Source organism: Nesoenas mayeri (assembly GCF_963082525.1).
Source record: "Nesoenas mayeri genome assembly, chromosome: 20".
In the NCBI taxonomy this organism is placed as follows: Eukaryota; Metazoa; Chordata; class Aves; order Columbiformes; family Columbidae; genus Nesoenas; species Nesoenas mayeri.
Window position 1 is genome coordinate 3,914,472 of NC_137569.1, and position 9,290 is coordinate 3,923,761.

The following is a 9,290-nucleotide window of genomic DNA, read 5'->3' on the forward strand; positions in this document are numbered from 1 at the left end:
CCGTCCGTGGAATGACTCCTTCATCTCACTGAATTCCGGGATCCTTTGCGTGAGAGATGAGATGATGCAAACTTTCGTGTAAGCCAAGCGTGGTACAGCATCAAGAGGGCCCTGAGGAAAAGCAGAGTAATTCGGCTTCTCTTTCTTGGGGCTCATCTGCGCTGTGCAGTCATTAGGAGAGGAACAAGCAGGGAACAGGGATTATCCATCAAAAAGATGCCCCAGATCTAATTAAACTGGAAAAGCCAAAAGACCTTGGTTATCAAGACGTTCCTAAACCTAAAGGGAAAAGGAACATCAAGAGGGAATTTGGCTCAGAAGTGATCACCGTGACATAGGTTTAAGTCCTTAGTCTACAAATAAATTGCTCTGGATTTACACAGGGTAACTGAGCTCATTTCCCTTTTTAGCTGATAAAAGCCCTGTTGTCTGGAATTTCAACAAACCAATTGTAAAAGCAGCATGTGGCAGAAGGCTGATGAGTCATCCACTGATTTTCTCAGCAGCCAGTAACAACAAAACCTTCCCATTTCCTTGGGCCAACCTGAAAGAGCTTTGCCTTCCGGATCCCTGGGTGAGCAAGGCTGTAGATTAGGGATGGCCAAGGCAAGAAGCCTCCTCCTCTTTTTCCTCCTCCTCGGTTCTGACCTGTTCCTGTGCTTGCTGACACTGTAGCCCTGGCACTTTGAGCTGGTTACTCAGGAGCTGTGGCTTTTGCCTTACAAAACCCTGCAGTGGTTCCAGCCACGGAGAAGGAGCACTATTTCCTCCTGAAGATTGGGAGCAAATGGTTCCCCATGAACTAGAAAGACGGAGCAGCCGAGTCTTTGCAGATTCCTCGCAGAGGGAACGAGAGATGACGCCACAGCAGGGAAGTTAAAACTGCTAATATTGTTTGGCAGCACTTCACAAGATCAAATCAGCACTTGGTTTTCCAGCGGAGCACTTCCAAGAAATCCGACTGGTGATGAAAGTTCCTAGGTAGACAAAAATATCTGAGGTCCAGGCTGCAGAGCAGCCACAGCAGAATAGAGTCTTGAAAGAGGGCGAGATCTGGGGATACTGCGAGGGAATGTCCTGTACTGGTCAACAGAGAGGATCTAAATCAGGCAAGATTAGGCTTAGCATAGTCCTCAGTTATTTTTGTTACCCAGAGAAAACAAAACCCATCAGTGGCAGAGCTGTGTTTTCTGTCCAGGAAAACAGCAAAGTCATGGAAAGCTGGCAGATAATCCCTGCTATGATACAGTCTTACCCCATGGCTGAGGCAGGAGACCGCCTTGCAAATTGGTTTGATCAGGTAGAAAATGAAGTTTCATGAGTGGATGATGCAAAGCAAAGTGATAATTTCCCTGCGTGCTGCTGGGTGTTAAAGCTGAAAGCTACTAACTCCCTAGGTGGGAAAATCCAAGGGCCAACATTTAAGTGGAATTTAATACAGATAAGTCACTTTTATCTCCTGCAGGGGACCAATATTGCTAATTTAATGCCAGGTTCCTTTCACACTTCCTTTTATTCGAGACCATATTTCTCAGAGTAGGACAGTAACAGCCACGCTAGTGTGCTATCTTTAGTCTCCTAAGTCAGAATTGGTGATTGTGGGCACCCACCAGTGCTGGATGTAACCCAGAGCTGCTGAGAAAGTGGGAGCAGTGCTGACCAGTGTAATGAGCAGCCGTGTGTCCTGCACTGCAGCGGTTTGGTGGGGCTTCACCTACAGTCCCTTGAGTTTCTGCAGTCCTTGGATGCTTCACGGCACAGGAAACGTTGGCAAGAGCCTCAATGCTCTTGATTACAAGGTTAGACTTGCCCTCCTGGAACGTGGCTCCATTTCTTGCCATCACTGAAAAGGAGAGTTTAAAAGATCCAGGAAAAATTTTTTAAAGCAATGACTGAGGTTCTCTAAGCCTAATTTGCTCACACTTCTGAAAGAGAAATATGAATATAGCAATAACAATAAGAGCCCAGGATATGGTTCCTTGTTGCCTCACTAGGAGCACGGACTCCATAGGGACTTCCCACAGCGCACAGGAGAGACACAAGGGGAATTACGACCTCAGAAATGCCTCCTCCTCCTCCTCCTCTTCTGAGCCCAAAGGTTTGGACAGACCTGTCCATGTGCGTGGCATTGCTTTAGCCTTCTGCAGGATTTACTGCCTCTGAGCTTCTGCCGTGGTGATCATAGGGACCTTACCCTGTTTCCAGGGATCTCATCGTGTTTCCATGGATCTCATGGATCTCCAGGGCTCGCAGAAGTGACTTTCCTCCCTCCTGGACACTAAGCAGCTCCTGGGATGGGTACCCAGTAGATGGCATCCGTGTCCAACACTTGTGCTGGAGCTTCGCCTTCCTGAAGGCTTCTCTTCTGCTTTATTTATCTCAAAGTCTGTTCCTTCATCAATGCCTGCTTTTCATTTGAATATTTAATGCCTTCTAAGCAATTTCTTTAAAATTTCAAAATATTCACTGGTTTAGTACTCTTTTCATTATTCTTATTCCTTCCCAAGAATAAAAATCAATTACCATCCCTCTGTGTTCAATGGCATAGTGTGGAACCTTTTATAGAAGGACCATCAGAAAAGAGAATCCTTAACAAAATTATGAAAAAAATACTCAAGATCTGTCCATCTCAACAGTGGAAAATATGTGAGGGCTGGGAAATCAGGGCACATCACATCCCCATAATACCTATACTTTGAAAAAATAGGTTTTGTGGGAGGGAGCAGGAGGGTTGAGCAAGTTCAAGTAGCATTCCCTGACAGCCTCGCTTTCCAGCCCCCACATCTGGCAACCACAGCCAGTGGGTTTGGGTGTTACAGTCATTCTCCAACAATGGAATTGTTGCAAAATACGTAGCACCGCATATTAAAAAGGGATTAGGAGTGGGGAACCACAATGAGGAGGAAGGCAGGAGCAGCCTTTGAGCAGAGCCTCGGGCACTGTTGCAGAAACATGTTTTCTGGAGTGGGATTACAGCCGTGTTACAGGCATCGTTTGCCTGACAACCAACACATAGACAATGATCCCTGGCTTCCACACGTCTGTGCAGATCCTGCTATGCGCCAGCCTTCAAGAGCAATCTTCAGCCCTCACAACACTGCTGAATATAAATTGAGTTCTTGTCTGCCGGTGAAAATGCAGCGCTCCAAGTGGAACCCAAACTGCTGGGAAGCTTGGAGTTGGGGGTTAAGAGACCCAGTGGAAAAGAAACGTTTGCCCAATCTCTATCACATTCTAAATCTTCTCTTCTCAGGTTTCTAAGGCTTGGATTACACCCAGGAATAGACGGGTGTTTATTAATTAATTCCCTTTGGGGCTGTTCAGAGGCATCTTTAACAACAGCCTTATTCTGGGTTTGTTGGTCCAGCGTTGCCATCAGGATGACGAGCAGGAACCGGTGCTGTGGATTACTCTGGCTCTCACCCATGGTCTGTCTCATCCAGCACAACAGTGCCTGGTCCAAATACCTCAAACAAGAGGGCTTGATCCCCTGCTGTGGAGAGTTCCAGAGTATCAGCCTCACTGAAGAGGTTCCTCCCAGTCTGAGTCATCGGTGGCTGCCTTACATTCTTTACATCCCTCCCTAATGTAATGGAGAGGTGGATAAAGCAATCTACAAAACACTAGACCTCCATAATTAGCCACCCACAAGATAATTACACCCTGTATAAAAAGAAAAGTGTGAAAAGTCCTTGCGACAGCAGTTATGAGAAGTGTAAAGATGCTGCCTTTCACTCCCTCTGGCCAAGTAACACCTTGCTTTTCCAGTCTCCCTTCAGCTGATCTCAAAGCCCACTGCAAAACAGGCCACTGCCCATTTAAATAAACCAGAGGAACCTGAGCTCACGTTTCTGCCCATCACACAGACCTGCCACAAACACGGGACAGACCTGTTCCCAGTCTCACCTGATGCTGTGCCTTGCATCATGACAAACCCACCACACAACGGCTGCTGCCTGACAATTTTTTGCCTTGCTCTCAACTCTACACTAAAATAACACCCCCAAACTCCATACTTTCCTTCTTAACATCCTCCTCTACTGTAAACACCTCCTCCTCCTCCTGGATTATCATTGCACTCTCACGCCTTCGGCTCACGTCTTGGCAGGAGCACATGAGCCGTTTCCCAGCCCCTTTACCTCTCTATTTCAACTCAGCTTAATATCAAACCACAAGGATCACTTTACTCTTAGGAGGAGCATTTTGATTGAAGTTTGTACTGAACCATGAGCCAAGATTTAGTCGAATGCTACAAGGTTATATACAACTTCCTAAAAATGGTGGAATAAGATAGATTTATTTCTTAAGATTTCTTAAATTGACTTTGAAGCTAAAATGTGAGTTAAAGGCTGGACACTAATTTCTAAACGAGCAGTTTACTAAAAGGCAGGCTTGATACTCCCCCTTTAAGGGACTTTTGTACACATGTTTTTTTTAACTGAAAATGATTCCCTGTTAGTTTTAAGGGTAAACCAATGAACACACAAAAAAAGTTGTATTAACACTCAAACGTGAACCCTGTTTGCAACAGCCCTGCAAATAAATAGTGCTTTATGCTCGTGTGTTCTGTGTCCAGCCAGCCCTCACTGCCCACCTCTGCACCACTGAGGTGGGCCACTGTGTCCACAGGCGAATAAAAACATGTCCCGGGCTCCTCCTGCTCATGAAATGCACTTTATGGCTCTGCTGAGGCAGTTCCTGACGACTGACGTGCCCTGTGCCTGTGGGGACAATGACAGCGGTGACAACACGGTCTGGAGGCTGCGCGGACCTCGTTGTTTGCAACCACGTCACCATCATCCTGCAATGTCTGCAATTTCAGATGCTTTTCCTCGTAGCCAAGTGCTTCGGTTGTGCCTTCTGCAGACACACAGCCCCTGCACACAGGTGTCCCTGAAGCTGGGGGACCCCGGGTTTACATTGGGGTGCCCAGGGGCTGAGCTGAGCACGGGAGCACCCTGGGGTACACACCAGTGAGCAGGAGAGCGTCTCTGCTCCCTCCTCTGCCAACAAGCACTTCAAAGCCTCAATCTCTGCATTTTCTCATTTTCCAGTCAAAGAAGGACATGGTGACAGAGCTTTGGGGAGGAAGGGGCAAACCATGGGCTGCAGCTCTAGGATAATTCAGGATACGCTTCCTATGGCTTGAAACAGTGTCATGAACACCCAGAAAGCTGAGAGGGAAAAAGTATTATTTTTGGCCGAAGTTCTTTATAGCTGATGCATGAACTCTCTTATTAGTTACTCATTGCCTCGGTAAGTCTCATAAAACAGCCAGCAGAGCCCAGCAAATACTTTTTTCAGTGTTCTGGGACCTCAGAAATTCAGGAACTGAACGAGGCCTTGAACCCATTTTATGGACTCACTTCTTACTAAGCTGCCATAAAATATTAAAAGTCAAACCTTATAAATAAGGAGGGGAAAGAGCTGTACATTTCTCAGCAGAAGCAGCCTCTCCAGAGACTCTTCCCAAGGTAAGTCCAGTGCTACAAGTCCCAGAGACGGGTTTCCCTTATAGACAGTTGAATGGAGACAATCAACTCATGTAACAGAGATTAGAGACGTAAACCTCGATTCTGCTCTGCACTGGAGAAGATCCTGCAACAAATCGATGTATTTTATTCCCTGGGGACCCCATCCCTGTCTGTAAGGGCTCTCCCCAGGGTGTCTGATGGCAGTGAGCAATTAACCCCTGCAAGCCCCAAGCGGAGGGAGAAACGCTGTGACTTTCCTTCCGACAGACGCCAGCTGGGCTCCTCCGAGATGGCGCAGAGCAGCGGCCTCGCAGTCCTTGCCGTTTGCTTTTTGGCACGCGTAGCCACAGGTAAGCAATGGAAAAAAACCCGTTGTGGCTTTGTCCAAGCCCCGTCACGCCAGCGAAACTCTGCGGGGCTGGGCAGTGCCCAGGGTGATGTGCCACAGCAGCATCATGGCTTTCAGATGTCCTGGAGCTCATCCCCCAAGGACTGTCTGAAAACCAAATTTTGAGAGGCACAGAAGGGAAACTTCAGCATTTTCCAACACGATTGCAGCAGCTGTGCAGGGATGACGAGGCCACCATTCTCAAACCTGCTTCAAGAAGCGAAAAGTGTGAGAGCTTTGGCCACCTGGTAACACCAGGGAAGAGACAAGGAGCTTCAGACATTTTATATTCACAGGGCTATAGTGCCTTTATATTCTGAGCTATATTTTGAGTTCATTAATCTATGACACAGGCTCCAGTAGCAAGTTTCGGCCCATTATGAAAATGTATTTCCTCTACTGGTTCTTCATTTAATGTCCTGAGGTTTGCACATTAGACAAAATGCAACTCTCCAACAGCTGGGCTCACACTGGCTGGGGTGCAGCTGGGGGGCTGATTAACTACTTTATACTCTCAAATTCATTCAGCTCCAACCAAAAACCAGCACATCAAATTGTGGGCACAGAACCAGAGGGCACGGTTATGCTGCAATGGTGATCTGTAGTGAGAGGGTGAGCAAGACTGGCAGGAAGGGGATGATCGTTTGCTGTGCTTTACATGGTCACTGCTGGTTTTCAAAACTTATTACCGGTCAGGCTTTGGTGTTCTTGCAGTTAGGTGCAAAAGCCTGATTTATTTTAAATAACTGTGAAGGGAGCTTTGTGACGAAGATGACTTCTTGTCTCAAAAAACTAAAGTCCCGACTGAAAACATCTGTTAGACTGAAGTCCGAAACTCAGTCCCTCCTCCAAGGTGGAGGCCTGAGGAAGCTAGCAGGGCAGCTTTTGTGGGATGGCTACAGCGTAGGATGCTTAGTGCCCTCATTCTCCTTCTTCTGCAGGTTTAGAACTGTCTGTCAATGACCACACTGCTGACTTCTCCCTGTCCACATCCCCTGACCGTTCCATCTCCCTCTCCTGCCTCGTACAGAACAGCAGCCAGGATGAGGAGCTGCTCTGGTACCGAGGAGATGGGCAAGTGAATCTGAAAGATGGGAATAAAGTGAACATCAGTAACGTCTGCATATCCCCGGTCACCGTGTCTGACAACGGAGTCACCTTCACCTGCAGGCTGGCTCGGGACAGGTCTGTCAAGGTGTCTGTGACCCTGGATGTCCAGTGTGAGTTGCAGTGGCAGATATCTGTGCGGAATGGCAGGGGTGGGACGAAATCAGGGGTCAAGCACCTCGGTGTGTGGGCGCCAGCTGAAGGCGGGGTGTTTTGCACCCTTAAACGCTGTCTTCACCAAGAAAAAATGCGTTTAGGAGGAGATGATAACTCACGTGATAAGGCACTCCCTTTCCACAGCAGTGCTTATGGCCTGATCTAATGCCTCTTTTATAGGGGGTGGGTGGATGTGCTGGATCTGCCTCCAGCTAGAATACAAGTCAGGGCAGAGGAGTCCCGGGAGTGACTAAGGCTGATTTCCCGGGGATCGCAAAGGGCTGCCCAACCGTGGTGTGTTACACCATTGAACGAAGTGCACAAGGGATGCGTAAAGACAACTGATTTTGTGTTAAATAGTGAGCAGCGTTATTAATGACCTGTTGAAATGCATTACGGTGAACAGTTCGTCCCCAGCTGTCTGGAGAAGAGTCCCTCCAAGTCGAAGAAGACAAAGATGTGACTCTGTCCTGCAATTCCAAATCCAACCCTCAAGCCCAGGCAACTTGGTATAAGAACAACAGCATCCTGACCCTGGAGCAAAGCCGTTACAAGCTGTACCAGACTAGCGAGGTCTTTCAGCTCCAGATCACAAAAGCACAGAAGTCTGACAATGGGACCTACACGTGCGTGCTGCAATCTCAATGGGGAGAGGACAGAAAGGATTTCCACCTGACAGTTGAAGGTAACAAGGCTCGTGCTAAGCAATCAGCTTTACAAATAACTCTCCATTCTCTTTCATAATGATAGCAATCCATTTACATTGAGAGGTGTAAGTGGAATGTGGTGAATACCCTGTGCTAACTTCTGAGGACACAGTGGCAGCAGGAGCTCTCCTCGTGCCAGAAGGGGCCTTTCCAGCTCTACCTGTTATTCAGAGGCGTTTGGCAAGCGCAACCCGAGGCGGGCTCATCCTGCCGTCACCTGCCATGCTGACAGGGCACATTCAAGCGTGGTTCAAAGCACCTTAGGTCTTACTTGAAGTTTCTTACTCCAACTATAATATTTGGTCATGCTGAAAGAGCTTCTTAAGGCAAGAGAGAGCCCTCCAGAAGTGACTGTAGCCTTTGCGGAGGTGGGATGCTCAAGTCTTAGGTGACACAAGGTGACCCAGACACACCAGGCATCCATTTCCCATCCTGCTCATTTCTGTGCTCTCAGAACAGGGAGGAAATCAACGTTACCTGTGTCCATGGTATGGCTGGACACATGTATTTCCATGCATAAGTGTCCTGGGGATCTTCTTCAGGGACCAACGTTTCAATTCTTCCATCAATTCACCAAAACACAGGCTCAGCTCCCTCCTTTTCAGGGGACTGATCCCCACAGCCGGCCTGCGGGCAGCAGAGAGAGCAGCAGTTCAAATCAGCAGCGACAGCCACGGGAAAAGAAACACGTCTTTCTGCACTTCTGTGAAATGTTCTGTTTTATATGACTGTACCAATCTATTGCACATTCAACCTCTTCTCCCTCTTGACAGACAAAAGACCTGTTTTTCCCAAGGAGGCCATTATTGCTGCTGTCGTGGTGATTGCACTCACGATACTTTTTGGAATTGTGGCTCGAAAGGATAAAATTTTTAAGGTATGGAATGCTCTAGTTTCTTAGGAAAATAATAGTATTGTTTTCTGCACAGCCCTTGGTTCTTTCAACCTTTTCTATGCTACTTTGTAGTGTTGCTTTCCGCTGTTAGAGAACTGCTATGTACTACCTTCTGCTTTACAATTACCACTAGATAAATCAAATATTATATAATTTAAGGTGGAAAGTATTGCACCCTTACAAGATATGAGGAAAAATATCTTTATGGCCAGGAAATATAAAAGATAACAAGACTGTTTCTTTGTTTTCAGTGCTTCAAAAGATCAAACGAAACAGCACTGTAAGTATGTGACTGCTTATTCGTGCAGCTTCCAAATGAAAGCCCTTCTTTAAGCCTTGGCAGAACCTGGGAAAGAAAAGAGCACTCAGCAGGGTAACTCAGCTATTCTGAGTTTATGAGCTCTTGCTCTGGCTGGCAAACATCTCCTGTGGTCCATGGAGCACGGCAGGACACACACAGATCCTGCCCAACACCCGCAGACCTGGTTACACCTGTGTGCAAAAAAACACAGTGGGGAAAAGCAGCGCATCCCCAGCCTGCTGAAAGCTTTCTGGAGCTGAGT

At 47.3% G+C, this 9,290-nt stretch overlaps 1 protein-coding gene across 1 annotated transcript; it reads left to right on the top strand.

Moving 5' to 3' along the window:
* Positions 1-5,763: 5,763 nt before the first annotated feature.
* On the top strand, positions 5,764-9,011 carry TMIGD1 (transmembrane and immunoglobulin domain containing 1; the record flags this gene model as incomplete). Its single annotated transcript, XM_080356833.1, has 5 exons — positions 5,764-5,824; positions 6,804-7,082; positions 7,532-7,810; positions 8,606-8,709; positions 8,979-9,011. The coding sequence occupies 5 exons, from the start codon at positions 5,764-5,766 to the stop codon at positions 9,009-9,011; spliced, it is 756 nt and encodes a 251-aa protein (XP_080212959.1).
* Positions 9,012-9,290: the final 279 nt, after the last annotated feature.